The sequence below is a fragment of the Aedes albopictus genome, chromosome 1 (genome assembly GCF_035046485.1).
Source record: "Aedes albopictus strain Foshan chromosome 1, AalbF5, whole genome shotgun sequence".
NCBI lineage: Eukaryota > Metazoa > Arthropoda > Insecta > Diptera > Culicidae > Aedes > Aedes albopictus.
This window is the reverse complement of record NC_085136.1, coordinates 31,047,460-31,068,978: the sequence shown is the minus strand read 5'-3', so window position 1 is coordinate 31,068,978 and position 21,519 is coordinate 31,047,460. Positions and strand designations below refer to the sequence as shown.

The window sequence follows — 21,519 nt, the reverse complement described above, 5'->3', positions numbered from 1 at the left end:
CGAGTGTCAATTTCGTGAAACCGGAGCTGAACGGAACCTGCTCTGAAGTGTGTTGTTTGTAACCAGACGGCGTCAGTTATTTGGAATGATTTGAAGGGCGACGATCGGTCCATCGTCCATAGGCGACGCCACCTAATCCGACACTGTAATAAATTAGAACACCGCTTCTTTCTTATCTAAATCGTCTAACGGTGTCTAATTCGTCCGACCGAATTTGAGTCTTTTCGTTTCGTAATACGAATACGTTGTTAGGACGCCAAATTTTTGAAACGTGAAACCACCGTCTGTTTTTTGGACATTCTCCATAACGATTGTGATATCAGACGGTCAAACACCCCGTCAAATGTCCCTACGTGGTTAGATACACAACTCAGAAGGCAATGAATGCGCATTCTAATTAGTTTTGTTGTAAATTTTGGATTCCACAAAACTCCGCACGAGAAAATGATCGTCGCGCGGCATCGCAGCAGGCCTGGGTCACCATGGTGATACTAATGGACCTTGCTAGCTGCAGTCATTCTCGCCTCGCGTCCATTCTAATCCGAACTCACTTGTTCGGCCGGCGACTTCTCCGGTTTGGAACGTTTATTTATGGGCATCTTAAATAACACGCAAACGCAAGACGCAACAAAATACGCAAGGCGGGCGAAGATGCGCCCCGGGAGGGGCGATTTAGAATACCGAAGATAAAACGGCAGGAAACGACGAAGATGACAACGGGAGATTATCCGGGAATCCGGAATTGAATGGAAACGGGCAGCTGCACCCGACTAAAAATCCAAAAACCATTGAAGTGGAAGTCGAATAAATTCTCGTTAAACTAACATCAATTGTTCGAGTGTACAATCGGCTCCGTAATGCCACATGACGCATGAGCCTTCAAATAAACAATAAGGCACTGTTCGACAAACAGCCTGGCATTGATGCTTTCCTGGAAACGATACAAATGAAAACGATTCGTTAAAAACTTTTAATTTTAATCCGTTTTTGACTGTGATTAGCTATTCGATTCAATTTAGTTCTGGTGAGACCTTTCCACATTATTGTTTTTTTTTCTGTGAGATTTACGATGAAAGCTGCAATCCAAATCTAAACGTTTATGAAATATTTGTTTTAAGTTCTTCAGGGGATTCGGAATAAAGCTCCTCTAAACATCAGACACGAGATCCATTTTGGAATTTGGAACGGAACTTCACCAGCGATCCAGAACGGAATTTCTTCAGAGATGTGGAACGCAATCATTCCGGGAATTAAAAACAGAACTCTTTTATTCCTCCAGTGGCTCGAACGTAATTTCTCAACAAAATTCCTCCACAGATTCCGAATGCAATCCCTCAGAGATTAGGAAATAGATTTAGGTATTAGAGATATATCAGGGATCCAGAACGGGAATACAACAAGAATTCGAAAAGGACCCTGGTCTTTCTGGTTGATTTCTTTCTATAAATCAGTACCAAATCTCTTTATTCTCCTCATGATTTGAAACAGAATCCTACCGGGGATCAGAATAAAAGAACCGCGATAATGATTCAAAAATAATAAGTTAAGGAATGGAACCATTTTAGGAATTAGAAATGGAAAATCTCTCCAGAGACTCGGAACGAAACTCTTCAAAATTTTTAATATAATCCAACCAGAGATCAGGAACGACATCTCTTCTAGGGTCGTCTCGTAACCTCATTTTTCACCTATGCCACGCTCTACAAGTGTCTCTTCAGAGACCAGGAACGGAATATATCCATGTATTCAAAACCGGAAACACTCTACGAAGAAATGAATGTAATCTATACAGGGATTCTGCGCTCATATGCTTACAGAATTGCTCCCCAAAAAACGGATTTTCTTTAGGAATTCTTAACGAAAACTACCTGAAAATTCAGCCTGAGATGTGGAATAGAATACTTCCTGGGATTATGAAGGGAATACCTGCTGAAGTTTATAACCAAGTCTTTTCAGAGATGTGGAACGGAATCTCTCCAGGAGAAAAAAACTACAGACCAGGAACGAATATCTCTATAGATTCGAAACGAAACTGTTCGGCGAATCAATAAGTATGTTATAGAATTAAGAATAGAACTCTTGTATCCAGGCGAAAAAAAAAACTACAGACCAGGAACGAATATCTCTATCGATTCGAAACGAAACTGTTAGGCGAATCAATAAGTATGTTATGGAATCTATTTAGATTCAAAATCGACATTCTTGCAAAAATACCAAAGTTTAGGATTGAACTCTTACAAGAAATTCTAAACGGAATTTCTCTATAAAGTTCAACTTGAGATAAGGAATACATTCCCTCCTTAGATTCTGAATTAAATGATTCCAGGAATTTGTAACGGAATCTATTTAGAGATTTGCATGTATTAGGAATGAAATTCTTCTAGAGATTAAGAACAAAAATCTAAACAATTCGAATTTTCTAAAAATTTTCGGGAAATTCTGTTTGGTTAGCGTACATGTGCCAAATTACACCACTTTTCACGTGATCAGGGACGTAATCTCTGCAGGGATTCAGAACGAAATCCTTCTGGAAATCAAGAAAAAAATATCCAGGTATTCATAAACGAATCCCATTAGTGATTTGGAACAAGATTTTTCCAAGGATTTTAAACGGATTCCCTCTAAAGATTATATATAGAAACTCTTCAGAAATTACGTCATTGGGACCTGGTGATGTAATCATTCTTAAGCTTAAGAATGAAATCCTTCTAGAAATTAAAAATGAAGTCTCTTCAAAATTTTATTACGAAATTTGTTTTTGGATTCTGAAATCTAAATATAATCACACAGAGACTAGGAACGATATTTCGTCAGAGATCTAGAATGGAACATCTCTATGTATTAGAATCGAAGCTATTCTACAAATGAAGAGCTAGAATTTAGCCAGGGATTCAAAACATAAGATCTCCACAGAGTTCCGGATGGGATGGGTCCTGGAATTTGAAACGGAATACCTTCAGGATATTCTCAAATAATTCTCCTAACAATTAAATGGAATCCTGTAACTTATGCGAAGATTTTTTTCGGCAATTTTGTTATATATTATTCAACACATTATATTTCAATTTTTGTAAGAAAGTGTGGGCGAATTTATGAAAATAAAATCAATGCATTACCAACAAATTCAAGGATGTTAATCTTAGTTATCATCGAAGGGCTTCGTAAGAAAGATTAATAATTATTTGTAAAATTAAATTAATTAGAGGATACTTTTCATGAGGTTTGTAAAAACTTAAAGAGAACTTTGTAAGGAAAAGCAAAATTTCTCCAAGGATTCCAAATGGAATGATTCCAGGAATTTGAAGTGGGCTCTCTCCAGAGATTTAGAACGAATTTTCTATCAGAGATTCGGAACGGGTTCTTCAGAGACGAAATGGAAGGCCTCTATAAAAACGAAACAAAAGTACCCTGCGCATAAGGGATGGAAGAGAATTTTGACCACAGATATGTTTATCTGTAAACATAATCGATCCAGAGGTAAGGAACTGTATCTCTCCACAAACCAGATACTCCATGGACACGAAAAAGAAATACCCTGCAATGGAATCTGTTCAAGGATACGAACCAATTTTTTCTACAGATTCATTTCTGTTTAGACATAATTCATCTAGAGGCTATGAACGGTATCTTGTCAGAGACAAGGAACGGAAAACTTCCATGAACCCGAAATGGAATCACTCTATGAATCTAACGATCTAAATACTCGCAGCGGACTTTTTACTGCAAATCTGTGTAGAATAATCCATTTACACATTAGAAAAGATATCTGAATTTTTCCACAGGTATTTTACTGTATAGGCATAATTCATCCAAAGGTTATGAACTATATCTCGTCAGAGACTAGGAACGGAATAGCTACATGGTCAAGAAACGGAATTACCCCACGAAAGGGACGGATTGTATCCAAGGATTCAACACAGATTTCATTCTCAGGTTTTTTTTTCTGTTTTCATTGATGCGAACCGTTACTCCCGAATATATTAAGAATGAAATACTTGCAGGAATTCAGAACAGAATCTTGCTAGAGACTCCTTGCATACATTCTGAAGCTTACGAAAATTCAGCAATACACCGTAAAACATTCTGAACGGAATTCGATCTGGAACAGTATCGTTCAAGGGATTCTGAATGAAATTCCTCCAGGAATCAGGACGGTTTTACTTCAGGAATTTGGATTTGGAACGCGACCCCTCAGAGATTCGGAACGGAAATTCTCCGGAGATTCGTTCTAAAGATGCGGAAGGGAGTTAGTAATGGATCACCTTCCAAAGGACTCAGAACGGAACCTTTTCCGGGAATCTAGACCAGATCACTTCCAGAGATTCGGAAAGGAATCTATTATCTATTATTAAAGTGAAATCTTTTCAGAGATCGGGAACGGAATCGCTTCGGGATATTGCAAAAGAATTACTCCAAGGATTCGGGATAGTACTTATTTAGGATTTGGAACGACATACCGTGGTCTACGTGGGTGGAGTACTGAGAGTTAGTAAGAAAATAGAAGTAGATGGTAAGTTTTTATGTAACGCACTTCACGAATGACCCAGAATACACCTCAAACCTTTCTTTATGTTAACACACACTTACAATAACAATAAAAATGCAAAATGACATGAACTGTCTCCCATATAAGAGTAACATAAATGGTTGTAAGTTTCTATACAAAAACCATCTTACATTCTCTTACAGTTTGATGATTTTGGCTTTCTAAGAGAGACAATTACTTGTACTTTTATATGCATAAAAGGAAATTTGCATATAATTGCCTATAGCTAAGTTATAAATGCTTGAAATATGGCCCAAAAAACTGTAAAAACCGTTATAACTATTTTAATTTTGGAATTAGGGGCATGTCATGTTCAGCAAAGTTGTGTGTTTTACCATTATCTAGAGCTTTGCAGAACATGAGAAAAATGTAGAATCAATTCTTAGAAAGTTATTGAGCAAAAACCTTTTTCAAGGGGCTGATTATAGAAAACGTTACGTATCTTAAAAAATAACGGAGTTACAAACTTGGTGTTTTCGGCAAACTATATTTTCTACAACTTTTGTAAAGACACCAACCTCGTATCTTGAATAATTCAAAAAATAAATTTTCTATCTCACTTTTAGGAGGATTGATCATTTTTCACAGAAGTTCAAAAGAAGCTCCTTATCATCGTGAAAAACTTTCTCGTCGAAGACACCATGACGCTAAACTTAATAGCAAAAAAGTTATTAATTAAGCGCGCTAAAATGACGAAATCAGCCACTGTGCAGTGGTAAGAATTGATATTTTTAGAGAGATTCAAAGTGGAGTTGTTCAGAGGTTTAGAACAAAATCCCTCCATTGACTCAAAACGTTATCCTTCCAGGGATTTACTATTGAACTACTCCAGAGATTCGGAAGAGAATCCCTGCAGATATTCTGAAAAGAATTCTTTCAATGCGTTGAAACGTTTAAGACCACTATTCTTCAAGGGGTTCTGAGTGGAATTCCTCCAGAAATCAGAGATTTAAACCGGAGGCTTTCCTATGACTAATATCTCTAGTGCACTGGAAAAAGTTTCAAATTGGGATTCACAATGGAGTCCCTTCTGAGACTCGGAACGGAATTTCGCCGAAGATTCGTTCCTGGGAGGCGGAACGGAATTGCAAAATGGAAGCTTCCGATAAATCGGGAACGGGATCTTTCCAGGGACTCGGAACGAAATCTTTGATATTATAATGGAATCCTTTCTGAGATTGGGAACGGAATCTCTTCGGAAATTAAAAAAAAACATTCCAGAGGCTTGCACTGCTGTTTATCTAGAGAAACTTGAAGTTCTAGTGATAGTAATTAAATACAGTGGTTCAGAACATAATATTTCCAGAGAAGTCGAATGAAAGTAGTCAGTAACTTAGATTGAAGTCCCTCCTGGGGTTCACACCGTGATTCCTCTAAAAATTCGAAATGGAACCCTTCCAGGACTTCAAAACGAAATTTTTCTAGAGATTTAGAACAGAATCACTCCAGATATTCGGAAGAAAATTCTTGCAGGTAACGGAATTGCTTTCGAAATACAGAACGAAAATCGTCAAGAAATTAGAAAAAGGGCCATTTTTCATGACAAAAATTCATGATTTTTTTTACAATGCGACTTTGGTAATTCAAAAGAAATCGCTGCTGTTATTAGTCATGCACTGAGTCTCTTTGGGATTTTGAACAACATCGTTCAGAGACACGGAACGGAGTTTCACAGGAGATTAAAAATTTAGCACCTACCAGGGACTCAGAATGGAGTCTTTCCAGGAATCTGATTTTTTTTCATGAACGGAATCTATGGTAATATTGAGAGATTAGGAATGAAATTAAAAATAACCACTCCAGCGATTTGGAAACGTACTTATCTAAGAATTCAAAACATAATTCCTTTGACAATTTCTACGGAATTCAAACCCGTATTCCCCAGTGATCAAAATTGAATCCAATGATTTAGAACGGAATCACTTTGGAATGGATTTCTTCGGTGATTTGGAACGAAATCCCTTCTGGTGTCAGAAATGAAACATCTTCCAGCGCCTCAGAATGAAATCTTTCCAGGGCTCGGAAACGAAATGCTCCCAGGGATTCGGAATGGAACCTATGGTATTAGAATGGATTTTTTCAAAAATTGGGAACGGAATCTCTTGGAGAATTTGAACAACGTGGAATGGTACTAGATTTGAAACGGAATCCCTCAAACAATTCATAGCGGTATCCCAACAGAGATTCAAAAGCATATCGCTCCAGAGATCCAGAACGGAATTCCTCAAAGGATAGAAATGGAACATCTTCTAGAAACTCCGGAAGAAATCTTTCCAGGGATCGGAACGGGATACTTACAGGCATTTGAAATCTATGGTATTAAAATGGAATCCTTTCAGAGATTTGGAACGAAATCTTTTCGGAAATTTGTAAAAGAATCACCTGAGGGATTTGCTACGGTACTTATCTGGAAATTCCTTCAACAGAGATAAATTCAGAGATTTAGAACGGAATCTTTCCGGAGATTGGAAAAGGATTTTTTCAGTGATTTAGATCGATCCCCTTCTTTTAGTTTGGAGCTCATTTCCTCCTTAAGGATTTGGTATCCCTCAAAGAATTAGAAATGGGTCCCCTTTTCTCAATTAAATCTTCATACGACATTTCTTATAGTTTTTTCCTCGTGAATTTGCTATTTCAAACGGAACCCCTTCTGGGATCCTGCCCTAAATCTCTCTGGGAATTTGAATGAATTCGTTCCAGAGATACGAAGTTTCGCAGGAGATTAGAAATGAAGCACCTACCAGGGACTCAGAATAGAATCTTTCCAAGAAACGGAAGCGGGATGCTAGAAGCATCATGCTACCAGGGATTCGAAACGGAATTTATGGAATTACAATAGAATCCTTTCACAGACCAAGAAAGAAATCTCTTCGAGAATTTAAAGATAACTCTTTCCAAGAATATTCAGGGTTCCATCACGGATTCAAGAGCATAACCCTCCAGTGAAAAGAATGCAAATCAGAGACTCAGAACGAAATCAATCCTTGGATTCCAAATGGAATCTTTAAGATATTTATGACGCAATCACTCCAGAGATTCGGAAGGGATCCTGGATGAAATTGTTCTGACGATTTCAAGATGGAATTTCTAAATGGCATACCTGCAGGAATTATGATGAAATTACGTCAGAGATTTGGAACGCAGACTTTCCTATTAGTATAACTCCTGGTATTTGGAACTGGACATCTAAATAGGTATGTGATAAAATAACTGTGACACTCGAGACTGGGACTCTCTGCAGAATCTGCCAAGCTTGCCAAAACAAATTCTTCGGGAATTTGGAACGGATTTCATGTAACAAATATTATTCGGAATCCAATTTAGAATCACCTTAATTGACTGGAAGTTCTGAAGGAATTTTTCTCTTTCTGAGGAAGTTCCCGGAGAGCTCATAACAAGGGGGGTTCCAAGGGGCTTCAGAGGCGTTTCAGGGAGTTGTTTTAGGGTTTTTTTCAGGAGCCTTTAAAGAACGTTGCAATTGGTTTCAATGGTGTTTCTAACGGATTACGGAAGTTTTAGGGCGTTTTAAGTTTTAAGGTATTTCAAGCAGGGCTTTTCAAGGTTTTTATTGGTGTTTCAAAAATATCATGAGTGTTTCAGGGCGGTTTTAAGAGGGTCCAAATGGATTTCAGGAGCTTCTAAGAGATTCAAAGGCGTTCTAAAGAGATTACCAGAAACGACCCTTAAACCCTAAGAAACGCCTCTGAAATACCTTGAATCATCTCTGAAACTCTCTGAAACGGCCCTAAGACCTTTTAAAACGCCCCTTGAAATCTCCTGAAAAGCGACTGACAACCCCCTGATACGTCCCTGAAACCCCTGAATTCACATGAGATCCTGTACAACGCTTCTGAAAACCCTGTCAAAATCCATTGAGACTCCTGCGACTCTCCGAAAGCTCGCTGATTTCATGGAGTTTTAGGTACGTTTCAGGGGTATTTTAATGGCATGTCAATGGGTTTCAGGAGAGTTCGAGATCTGTTTTGGAAATTTTGAAGCCGTTATTAGAGGGCGTAAAACGTTCACAGGTCGTTTAAAAACTCAGGGAGCTCCATAGATGTACCTGAAACCCCCTGAAACACTTCTGAAAACCACCTTAAACCCTATGAAAGTCTCTGAAACACCCCAGAATATCGCGATAACCCCCTAAAACTAACCGGAATTATTATGAAACTCCCCAGAAACGCCTTTCAGTCCTCCCAAAACGTCCCTTTGATACCATAAATCCTTCTGAGGCCCCCTAAAAAGCGCCTAAGACCCTCTAAAACTCTTTGAAATGTCCATGAGACTCTCTAAACTTCCCCGAAATCTTCGTGAGCCCCCTAGAACTGCTTGAAACCCACCTGAATCATCCAGATACCCCCGTGAAACACCCCTGAAACCCCTCAAATCTTTTGAAGGAACAATAAAACGCCCCCGAAATCTCCGGAACCCCCTTGAGATTGCTTGAGATGCCTCTGAGACCTTCCAAAAGAAACTTGACATGCCCCTGAGATATCCTGAAACTTCCTCAGATATTCTGAAACGCTTTTGAATCCTCTAAAATGTCTCTGGGACCCTCTGAATTTTCCTGGGACCCCGAAAAAGCCTCTGAAACCTCCCTTGATTCTCTTGAGACCCCCCAACAGAGGTTTAAATAACGAACCCCCCGAAAAACACTTCTGAAAACCACCATAAATTCTATGAAAATCTCAGAATACCACGGTAATTCCTTAAAACTCATTGGAAATCTTATAAAACTTCCCTGAAACACATTACAAACGCCCTTGAATCCTCCTGAAGTACCGCTTTAATCTTCTAAAACCTACTCCTGAGACCCCCTAAAATGCGCGTAAGATTCCCTGAAGTCCTTCAAAACGCCCTTTAGACCCTATGCAATTCCCCTGAGACTCCCTTAAATCCCCCAAATCCTCCTGAGCTGAAACTCCTTGAAACTCAGCTGAATCCTCCAGAGACCCCCTGAAACTTCCCAAATATTCATGAGGCCCAAATAAAACGACCTTGAAATACCCATAACCCCCTTGCGACTGCCTGAAACGCCTCTGAATCTTTCTGAGAACCCTAAAAATATCACTGGGGCCCGCTGAATCCTCCTGGGACCCAAAAAAGCCTCTGTAACTCCCCTTGATTCTCTTGAGACTCCCTAAAGGAAGTTCAAAGGACATAACCCCCTGAAACACTATGAAAATTCCAGAATACCACGGTAGTTCCCTAAAACTCATTGGAATTCTTCTAAAACTTCCCTGTAAGACCTTGCAAACGCCTTTGAATCCTCCTGAAACAACTCTTTAATCCCCGGAATCCTACTGAGATCCCCTAAAATGCGCGTAAGACTCCCTGAAGTCCTTCAAAATGCCCCTATGAAATTCCCTTGAGGCTCCTTGAAATAACCTAAATCCTTCTGAGTCTCTGAAACTCCTTAAAACCCATGTGAATCCTCCAGAGACCCCCCAAAACCCGCCAAATCTTCCTGAGGCTCAATAAAACGCTTCTGAAATCCCCGGAATCCCCTTAAGATTACCTGAGACGCCACTAACACCTCCCGTGAAGAACTTGACTTCCCTCTGAGATCTCCTGAAACGCCTCTGAATCCTTCTGATAACCTTTAAAATGTCTCTGGGACCCTCTGAATCCCACTGGGACCCCAAAAAAGCCTCTGAAACCCCCCTTGATTCTCTTGAGAGTCTCTAAAGGAGGTTCAAAGGACATATCCACCTGAAACACTATGAAAAGCCCAGAATACCACGGTAATTCCCTAAAACTCATTGGAATTCTCTAGAACTCTCTAAAACTTTCCTGAAACAACTTAAAACGCCTTTCAATGGTTCTGAAACATCCCTTTAATCCTCTGAACCCTAGTGAGACCCCCTAAAATGCGCGTAAGACTCCCCTTCAAAATGCCCTTGAGACCCTATGAAATTCTCCCGAGACTCCCTGAAATCTCCTAAATCCTTATGGGCCCCTGAAACTCCTTGAAACTGACCTGAATCCTCCAGAGACCTCCGGAAAATCCCCAAATCTACCTGAGGCATAAATAAACGCCCTTTCAATCCCCGTAACCTCCTTGAGACTACCTGAAACGCCTCTGAGACCTCGCGAAAGAAACATGAAATGCCCCTGACATCTTCTGAACTTTCCGCAGATCTCTTTATATGCCTCTGAATCCTTCTGAGACGCCCTGGTCTAAGACTTCTTTAAGACCCTTTGAATCCTCCTGAGAACCCCGTGAAACGCCTCTGAAATCCCCTTGATTTTCTTGAGACCCCCTAAAACACCCTAAAGCGCCCTATGACCCCCAGAAATCCCCTTACACTCGCTCACATCCCCTGAAACGCCCCAGAATTCTCCTGAGACCCCATAAAACTTCCCTGGGAGCTCCTGGAACCACTTGAATAATCCTAATTAATTTTAAGACCCCAAATCAGTTATTCTGCTTTTAGTTGATAATTTTTACTGCGAAAATTCCTCTAAATTATAACGATTAGTCTTCTGTAGAGCAATACAATTTTCTTCGGGTTTGCACCGCCTGCTGAGTTGAGTTTAACCAATCGTCAGCTTCATCAGACCAGCAAAACTAACGAGAGCAAATTGTTCCCAACCAGAGACAGAGGACAGCAGTGTTCTGGGGAGCAAGCAAATCGGCCAACTACGACGATGACAAACAGTAGCAAAGAGCGCGTCCAGGTCAATCGTAGCAGGCGGAGGTGTGGCGATGGACGGCAACGTGCCGAGCGCGCGGATCAAATTTTATGAATTCAAAGTGCGACACATTTGCGTCGGAATTTATGGGTCGCAATTTGGCTACAGCCGCGGCAATCGTCACAACCAACCCAAAAGTGGTTAGTGCTAATAATTTTTATTTTATTGTTATTCACTCGATTATGGCGCATGAATAATGGCAGCGCGGATGGGACGTCCGCTTAACTCTCGCAGAAAGCGGGAAAGGTGACAATCGAGCACGAGAGTGACGCGTCAGAATTCGGGAATTCGGAGTGAAGTCATCGCGCAGGTTCAAAATTTGATTTATGGCTCGGATCCACCCTATCGATTGGATCAGCGCCCGTCGCCTGCTGCGCCATTACATCGTCGAGTCGAAAATTAGCGACTCGATTTCACCGGGTCTCTTCAATTCGAACAGGCGGAGACAGGCCGGCTGAAGTGTTTAGGACCTCTCAAAAAATTAGCCAAGAGCCGGGCCATAAATGGCGAATCGCAAATGCCAACTTGTTCGGGGCGGAAAGTAAACAAACACTCACTTACCTGATTGCTAGATGGTGGTTGCTGGGGAACGATGCCGCTGCCGCCGGTTGCTATGATCACTTGAGGTTGAAGATGCTGCTGTTGCTGCTGCGGTGGAAGCTGAGGTTGCTGCGATGGGGCTTGTTGATGCACTACTGCCTGGGCCGTGATGCTCCTCGGTTGTGGAACCGGAGGAGGTGCCGGCAGCGAGGAGGTCCTTACCGACGGCATTGGAGGCCCACCGGGCGGGTCCATCTCGGCCATGGTTCAGAACGACGGGCGGGCTACTTCCGGTATAACAAAGGCGATTGCACAGAGATCACAGAGTCACGGGCAATTACGTAATAAAAACGTAACGAGCGCACGCGCGCTGGGGATTAATCCCGAAACCGGCGGCTACATTGTATAACGCGCGCAGGCGAAGGGTCCAGTTTGGGGCCGTGATTCATCACCGAGAGGCCGTTCCCGAAGGCAAGGGCACCCGAAGCCGTCGAACCGTCGTCGTCGTCATATTTTGCTCTGCGTGTACGCGTCGAACGAGATTTCGCCTGAAGTGAGGGTGTTCTCTGCTGCCGCCTCCTTCGATCTGTCTTATCTCTGTCGCGTTGTCGTTGGCAAGGTTACCACCTCATGGATTGCTGCGACAACCACCGTTTCCAACGATTCTTTTTCTACCAAATAAGGAAAACGGGCTTCCTCCTCCTGGCCTGTCGTTCAACGTTGTAACAAGACGTCTCAGTCCACGGACGAAAACACGCCGCCTAAAAAGGGATTCACAGAAAGGGAGAAAAACAAAATGTTTAATTAGTGTCAGTGGTAAAAGGGCAAACTCGTAAACTTGTATGAAGTCGCGCGCGCGCACGATGATCGCGACACGCAGGAATTCAATAATTACAAATCGCGCAAGACCGATCATAAAGCAATTAAAAGCTCGTAAAATGGAGTTCCGCCCCACGATGGGTCCCACCACGATCCGGATGTGTTTTCCGAGCTTCCAACACGGCCGCGCCGCACCGTCGTAAAAATGCGCACCACTTCGTTGCTCGTGTGACGACTATAAACATTAAACATTCTCTCAATGCATTGCATTGTGATCGTTGATTTATGTGCCGCGGCCTCCCTCGTCTCTCCGCGTATCTTCTCGTCACATCCATCGAGTTCTAGAACTCAGTCAATGGCATAATGATCGTAGTAGTCGTTGTCGCCGTCAAAGTCGACGCAGTCGTCGTAATAAAAATGTGACGGTTTGTAGCATTTTTCAAGATCACTCTCACAGAGAACATTAAACGAGCTGAATGCAGTTGATTGTCTCTACCGAAGTACAAGTAGTAACGTCGCATCCAAGTATGCCGGGTCAACTGCAAGCGAGTGGGCTTCTGGCGCATTGCGTGACGATGGCTTGCTTCGATGGAAACGAGCTGATAAGCGATTTGCTGAAAGTCCAAGCATGCGGTGGCAAAGCGAAATAAGAGCTTGAAACTTTTCAGTGAAAAGAACCTGGAATATGAACGATATCTGATCAGTTACAATCCATGGACTCAGGTTTACTACCCAATAGTTATTTGCACAACGAGTTGCAAAAAGTAGATTTTAACAGCACGAGTCGAACATTCATCCAACGAGGCTTGTTAAAGGAATTCCAAGAGGAATTTCCAAAGTAATTTAAAGAGGAATTCCAAGAGGAAGTACTAAGGAATTTCGTAAAGGAATTCCAAGGAAAGGAATGCCAACAGAAAATATACGAGAATTCCAAGAAGAATTCCAAGAGGAATTCCAAGAGGAATTCCAAGAAAAATTCCAAGAGGTATTCCAAGAAGAATTCCAAGAGGAATTCCAAGCAGAATTCCAAGAGGAATTCCAAGAAGAATTCCAAGAGGAATTCCAAGAGGAATTTCAAGAGGAATTCCAAGAAGAATTCCAAGAGGAATTCCAAGAAGAGTTCCAAGAAGAATTTCAAGAGGAGTTCCAAGAAGAATTTCAAGAGGAATTCCAAGAAGAATTCCAAGAGGAAGTACTAAGGAATTTCGTAAAGGAATTCCAAGGAAAGGAATGCCAACAGAAAATATACGAGAATTCCAAGAAGAATTCCAAGAGGAATTCCAAGAAAAATTCCAAGAGGTATTCCAAGAAGAATTCCAAGAGGAATTCCAAGCAGAATTCCAAGAGGAATTCCAAGAAGAATTCCAAGAGGAATTCCAAGAGGAATTCCAGAGGAATTCCAAGAGGAATTCCAGAGGAATTCCAAGAGGAATTCTAGAGGAATTCCAAGAGGAATTCCAAAGGAATTCCAAGAGGAATTCCAGAGGAATTATAAGAGGAATTCCAGAGGAATTCCAAGAGGAATTCCAGAGGAATTCCAAGAGGAATTCCAGAGGAATTCCAAGAGGAATTCCAGAGGAATTCCAAGAGGAATTCCAGAGGAATTCCAAGAGAAATTCCAGAGGAATTCCAAGAGGAATTCCAGAGGAATTCCAAGAGGAATTCCAAGAGGAATTCCAGAGGAATTACAAGAGGAATTCCAAGCGGAATTCCAGAGGAATTCCAAGAGGAATTCCATAGGAATTCGAAGAGGAATTCCAGAGGAATTCCAAGAGGAATTCCAGAGGAATTCCAAGAGGAATTCCAGAGGAATTCCAAGAGGAATTCCAGAGGAATTCCAAGAGGAATTCCAGAGGAATTCCAAGAGGAAGTACTAAGGAATTTCGTAAAGGAATTCCAAGGAAAGGAATGCCAACAGAAAATATACGAGAATTCCAAGAAGAATTCCAAGAGGAATTCCAAGAAAAATTCCAAGAGGTATTCCAAGAAGAATTCCAAGAGGAATTCCAAGCAGAATTCCAAGAGGAATTCCAAGCAGAATTCCAAGAGGAATTCCAAGCAGAATTCCAAGAGGAATTCCAAGAAGAATTCCAAGAGGAATTCCAAGAGGAATTCCAGAGGAATTCCAAGAGGAATTCCAGAGGAATTCCAAGAGGAATTCTAGAGGAATTCCAAGAGGAATTCCAAAGGAATTCCAAGAGGAATTCCAGAGGAATTATAAGAGGAATTCCAGAGGAATTATAAGAGGAATTCCAGAGGAATTCCAAGAGGAATTCCAGAGGAATTCCAAGAGGAATTCCAGAGGAATTCCAAGAGGAATTCCAGAGGAATTCCAAGAGGAATTCCAGAGGAATTCCAAGAGGAATTCCAGAGGAATTCCAAGAGGAATTCCAAGAGGAATTCCAGAGGAATTACAAGAGGAATTCCAGAGGAATTACAAGAGGAATTCCAAGAGGAATTCCAGAGGAATTCCAAGAGGAATTCCATAGGAATTCCAAGAGGAATTCCAGAGGAATTCCAAGAGGAATTCCAGAGGAATTCCAAGAGGAATTCCAGAGGAATTCCAAGAGGAATTCCAGAGGAATTCCAAGAGGAATTTCAGAGGAATTCCAAGAGGAATTCCAGAGGAATTCCAAGAGGAATTCCAGAGGAATTCCAAGAGGAATTCCAGAGGAATTCCAAGAGGAATTCCAGAGGAATTCCAAGAGGAATTCCAGAGGAATTCCAAGAGGAATTCCAGAGGAATTCCAAGAGGAATTCCAGAGGAATTCCAAGAGGAATTCCAGAGGAATTCCAAGAGGAATTCCAGAGGAATTCCAAGAGGAATTCCAGAGGAATTCCAAGAGGAATTCCAGAGGAATTCCAAGAGGAATTCCAGAGGAATTCCAAGAGGAATTCCAGAGGAATTCCAAGAGGAATTCCAGAGGAATTCCAAGAGGAATTCCAGAGGAATTCCAAGAGGAATTCCAGAGGAATTCCAAGAGGAATTCCAGAGGAATTCCAAGAGGAATTCCAGAGGAATTCCAAGAGGAATTCCAGAGGAATTCCAAGAGGAATTCCAGAGGAATTCCAAGAGGAATTCCAGAGGAATTCCAAGAGGAATTCCAGAGGAATTCCAAGAGGAATTCCAGAGGAATTCCAAGAGGAATTCCAGAGGAATTCCAAGAGGAATTCCAGAGGAATTCCAAGAGGAATTCCAGAGGAATTCCAAGAGGAATTCCAGAGGAATTCCAAGAGGAATTCCAGAGGAATTCCAAGAGGAATTCCAGAGGAATTCCAAGAGGAATTCCAGAGGAATTCCAAGAGGAATTCCAGAGGAATTCCAAGAGGAATTCCAGAGGAATTCCAAGAGGAATTCCAGAGGAATTCCAAGAGGAATTCCAGAGGAATTCCAAGAGGAATTCCAGAGGAATTCCAAGAGGAATTCCAGAAGAATTCCAAGAGGAATTCCAAGAGGAATTCCAGAGGAATTCCAAGAGGAATTCCAGAGGAATTCCAAGAGGAATTCCAGAGGAATTCCAAGAGGAATTCCAGAGGAATTCCAAGAGGAATTCCAGAGGAATTCCAAGAGGAATTCCAGAGGAATTCCAAGAGGAATTCCAGAGGAATTCTAGAGGAATTCCAAGAGGAATTCCAAGAGGAATTCCAGAGGAATTCTAGAGGAATTCCAAGAGGAATTCCAAGAGGAATTCCAAGAGGAATTCCAGAGGAATTCCAAGAGGAATTCCAGAGGAATTCCAAGAGGAATTCCAAGAGGAATTCCAGAGGAATTCCAAGAGGAATTCCAGAGGAATTCTAGAGGAATTCCAAGAGGAATTCCAAGAGGAATTCCAGAGGAATTCTAGAGGAATTCCAAGAGGAATTCCAAGAGGAATTCCAAGAGGAATTCCAAGAGGAATTCCAGAGGAATTCCAAGAGGAATTCCAGAGGAATTCCAAGAGGAATTCCAGAGGAATTCCAAGAGGAATTCCAGAGGAATTCCAAGAGGAATTCCAGAGGAATTCTAGAGGAATTCCAAGAGGAATTCCAAGAGGAATTCCAGAGGAATTCCAGAGGAATTCCAAGAGGAATTCCAGAGGAATTCCAAGAGGAATTCCAGAGGAATTCCAAGAGGAATTTTTGAAGGAATTTAGGAGGAATCTCTTATTAAGCATCTGCATGAATCCCTGAAACTCCTGGAGGAATCTCAAGCAACTCGTGCACTAATCTTTGAAGGAACTAGAGTAAGAATTCCTGAAGGAACTTCAGAAGGATTTCCTGGAGAAACTCCTAGACTAATCCCTAATGGACTAATCCCTCGAATGGACCTTCTGTAGGAATTTCTGAATTGCCCTGGAAAAATCTCCGAAAGAACTCCAGAAGCTATCCGTGCAAGAACTCCTGGAAAAATCCTTAAAGGAACTTCTCGAGAAATCCCTGAAGTAACTCCTAGAGGAATCTTAGGAGGAATTCCTGGACTAGCCCCTGAATAAACTTCTGTAGGAATCCTTGAAGGAAACTTCTGGGAGAATCCTTGCATGCTATAGGAAGTTTCATTTGGTCCTCTAGTAAGAATCTCTGAAGGTAATCCTGGAGAGATCCCTGGAGGAACTGAAGCGATTTCTGCAAGAATTTCAGGAGGAGTTCTTGAAGGAATTTAAGAGGAATCTCTCAAAGAGCATCTGCACGAGTCCCTGATACTTGTGGAGGAATCTCTGAAGGAACTCATGGACTAATCTCTGTAAAAACTCTCGTGGGAATTCATGAGGGAACTTCAGAAGGAGTTTCTGGAGGAATTCCTAGTTAGACTAATCTCTAATGGACTTCAGCTTTTTCAATTGTCCATTCAGCTTGATCCGTGCCCGTAATGACCAGAGCAAATCGTTCAGAGCAATTACCTATCACAATCACGACGATTCTCAGTTGAACATTTCGCCAGCAGCTATCGAAACTCGACGGTCGCTTCATAATCATTCATGATTGCCGATTTGGTTTATGATGTGTTAAGTCCGTACCTAAAAGTCCGGAGTAAAAGTAGATCAACCCATATCAACCGAACCGTGTCTGGCTGCCAGTCATCGTTGTTGATTTAAGGGCGTCAGCGGCGGGCGAGATAGTTTCGTCATTTCTCCGCGTCACCTTCCGTCTTCCACCTTCCCGAGTGTTGGGTTGGATGCAATCGCCTCCGAAGCCCCATTAGCGACCAAATAATGTGTGTGACTATCCACCAAATCCAGAGCAGCTGTTATGTAAACCTTGGAGCTTGCCGACGCAACGCGTCCGCCAAAGGGGTCAATCAGTCGTCCGACGGGGTTCCACGCCCGAATAAGGCCACCGTCACAGCAGCGGGACCGGAGCGATCGACGAAACGGGAGATGCACGACCGACAGATGACGGATGGTATGGACATGTTCATTTAGTAGTCGGCGGGGTGCGCCAAACCCTTAATTTGGCTGGTGGATTGATTGTGGAGAATGGACGAGAGCGAAGTAGGCCGGGCTGAGTCCGTGCCTACTAAGATTCCCTGACAGATGGCTTCCGAATCCGGTCGACTGACTGACTGGTTGTCTGGCCGGCGATGATGTGTCTCATGAAAGGTGAAATGGTCGGGTTTGTTGACTGAAAACACGGTGACCGGAAGGTTTTTTGGGAGATTTTAGAGGGATGGGCGGAATTTAGGTGGTTATGTCAAGGAGGTTTCCAGTTGAGGCGTCGCCGTTTGAAAGGTGGAATACGATTTATGAACGAACGCGATGTTGATCAGAAGGTCGAAGGACAAATGGTCGACGGGCAAAAGGTCGAATGAACAAAAGGTCGAATATCCAAGATTATGATTGGAGTTTCAAATGACAATATTTCTATCTATGATTCATCCTTCTTCTACACAAAGGCTGTTCTTTCAATGAATATTGTTTTCCACCACTTTAATTAATCACAATCATTTTCTATCATGTATGGGCTTCTATTCCGAACTGCAATGCAATGCGATAATAAAATGGAGCATTTGAGCTACTTATACACACTTTTCTATCTTTCAATAATGTTTTTTAAGTTGTTAAATTATTTTGTCGTTTTTCTACCAAATTCTGATCACTTTTTCTTGTCTTCCAATTTGTCTTTTGTCTATTTAACCTTTTGTCCTTTTCGACCTTTTGTCCCATTCGACCTTTTGTCCATTCGACCTTTTGTCCATTCGACCTTTTGTCCTTCGACCTTTTATCCTTCGACCTTTTGTCCTTCGAACTTTGTCTTTCGACCTTTTGTCATAGATTCGGTCAGATCCTTGGTCAGATCATTGCTCCAACAAAGCTAACCTCAAAATGCTTGACAGTTCTCAGTTCGTTTTTTTACATTTTGAGGTTAGGTTTCATGGTACACTGAGGAATTGTACCAAGCAATAGGGAACGCAGAATCCCGAAAGGGTTTGGGCGCCGGAGGATGGTGGTAAGAGGGGACTGACATTGCTCCTTTCTGGATATTTACAAATATACGGGATAGACTAAATGATCGGGACAGGCATATTTTTCTAGGGAGAAAGTAAGATATCAATAGACCACTATCACTATCAATAATAGGGTCATAAAATTAAAGACGAAATCTCGTTTTCATTCAATAATACGATCAAGCACGGTATTCTAATCAGAATTATACTTTACTCGAACTCGAAAAACGAAGAAATAATGAGAAAATACGAAATAAGTAAAATGGTAAATAGTTCTTGACCTTGACGTGATGGATTTCGACATTTTCCGTACTGGGGTTTCAAAAATGTTCCTTTCTGACATACACAGTGAAAAAAAAATAACTCAAAGTATGTGTTATAAGCTAGGGGCAGGACAAAAGATTTAAGAAATAAAAATTATGTATTTTCAACCACGGCCAATAAAAACGTCAAAAATGAGTAAATAAGCACTTTTGGATTAAATTTTGTGGTTAAAACCAAGAATCTAGATGGAGCTTTAGGAGCCTATTGATTCATGATCTAAATTTGTTATTACCGTCTGTCAGATCTTCACACCAATATTTTTATCAACATTTCGCCACAGTTCATTTAGTCCTGTCATTTTTTTTAATCGGTGCTGCAAAATATCACGACCATCACCCGCGAAAATCATTAGTTTCGGGTTTTTAATTTCATATCCTTCTCCTCTTTGTAGCGGCGATGGCAATTGCTGAGTAAGCTTCGGGCGGATTATGAGAGAGTCAGTGTCTCTGAGCAGTGCAGTGATGCATGACGGGCAAAGTGAGAGAGAGAGAGAGAGAGAGAGTTGACCGTTGAGAAACGAATGGGATTCGTGACGTCGCGTCATGCAGTAAGCTGTGCGTGTCTTTGCTTCTCTCTTCCTGTGGGTCAAGAAGAGAATCATGACAATCATATCCATATCAGTGATGATGGTCGCAAAACGAGGATGATGGGTGATGTGGGTGGAATTCAGTATTTTCTGGTGTTAGTTAGCCACTGTAGAGAGATCGAGTCAGAAAGTGTAATGGCAGAGTGATATACGTTTGGTTTTTATCAGCGTCGATGTGACTAGAACGGTGGTGATAGTTCGCGCTACTGACATCTCTAGTAACACATTGTTGTTTATTTGTTTATTGAGCGCCTGTATGATCAAATTAGGCCCTTTTAAGAGTCGCACGAGCTCCCCCAGTAATTGCTCATAGATTTTTTTTTTGTTTTTATTTTTGTGTATTTTAACTTATGCTAATTCTACACTAATTGCTCATAGAAATGACATCACGGATGTCTCAATGAATCATCTGATTTCTTCAGATTTAGACTGATTTATATATTTATCCAGTGATACCTGAAGAATTACTCAAAGAGTATCTCGAGGATTTCCTCTAGAGTATATGTAAAGGTTTCTCTAGAACTTTCTCTAAAGAAGCGTCGAAAATGGTTTCACGGCTTGGTCAAGGAATACCTGTAGGGATTCTTTAAATTTTACAGAACACATTCTATGCATTTAATAAATTTCGCCGGAAATTACGAAATTCATCCGTAGTTTTCTCTGGCAATACTTCCGTGAATCTTCCTGGGAATACCTATGTAGGTTTGATCGAGATTTACTTCGCAGAATTCTCAGGGAATTTTTCAGCGGATTCCTCCCCACCCCCGGAATTCCGTTATAAATGTTCCCGAAAATTCATCCGTGGTGTTCTACAACATTCCAAGAATTTCCGGAAATTTTTGCACATATTCCTGGGAAACCATTCGTGGAATTCCGTAATTGTTTCAAAAAATATTCTAGGAGTTCCACCGGGGATTTTCCCGGGAGTTGTGTCTGCAGGAATTCAGACTTTTTTTTCAGGATTCGCAGATCTTCCGAGAATTTCTCCGTGCAATTGCCCGGTGAGTTCTCCGTGTATTTGTTCAGGATTCCTTCAGGATTTTTTTCATGGATTTCTCTGGAATCCGTGGATTCTTTCGGGTGTCTCACGAAAGTTTCTCCGAAGATTTTCCCGGGAATTCATACGGCGAATTTCCCGGAATTTTTCAGTGACTCACCCGGAAAATTCCTCCGTGGATTCTCTGTGAATCTTACTGTGAATTCACCCGTTGAGTTCCTCAAAAATTCCTCGGAAAATTTTCTTTTGAATTCCGGAGGGTAACAGGGCGTTTCATGGAGGTTTCAGAGGTGTTTTCGGGGGGTTTCAAAGTGTCTCAGGTATGTAACAAGGGGTCCGACGTGATTTCAGGGAGCTCTGGACGATTTTCAGCGGGTTTAAGAAGCATTACAGAGGGCTTCAGTGGCATTATCGGGGGTTCTGGAAGGTCTTTCAGGTTCGTTACCATTTGAAAGCCACAATAACGATTCGAAACTCCTGGAAACGCCTATGTCACGCCTCTGTAACTTCTCTGAAACTCGCTGAAAAACCTCCGAAGTTTCTTGAAATGCCCCCAAAACTCCCTAAAACCCCCTCGAACCGCATGA

The 21,519-nt window shown here is 41.6% G+C and overlaps 1 protein-coding gene across 4 annotated transcripts in view; it reads right to left on the bottom strand.

The window, feature by feature from the left end:
- Nucleotides 1-21,519, bottom strand: part of LOC109428467 (uncharacterized) — a 569,383-nt gene that overhangs the window by 293,498 nt on the left and 254,366 nt on the right. For all 4 annotated transcript variants that reach the window (XM_062844305.1, XM_062844310.1, XM_062844307.1 and 1 more), the window contains exon 3: nucleotides 11,807-12,546. In XM_062844305.1, coding sequence (XP_062700289.1) covers nucleotides 11,807-12,049 — 243 coding nt within the window. In that variant the 5' untranslated portion in view covers nucleotides 12,050-12,546. The remainder of the gene's footprint in view (nucleotides 1-11,806; nucleotides 12,547-21,519) is intronic.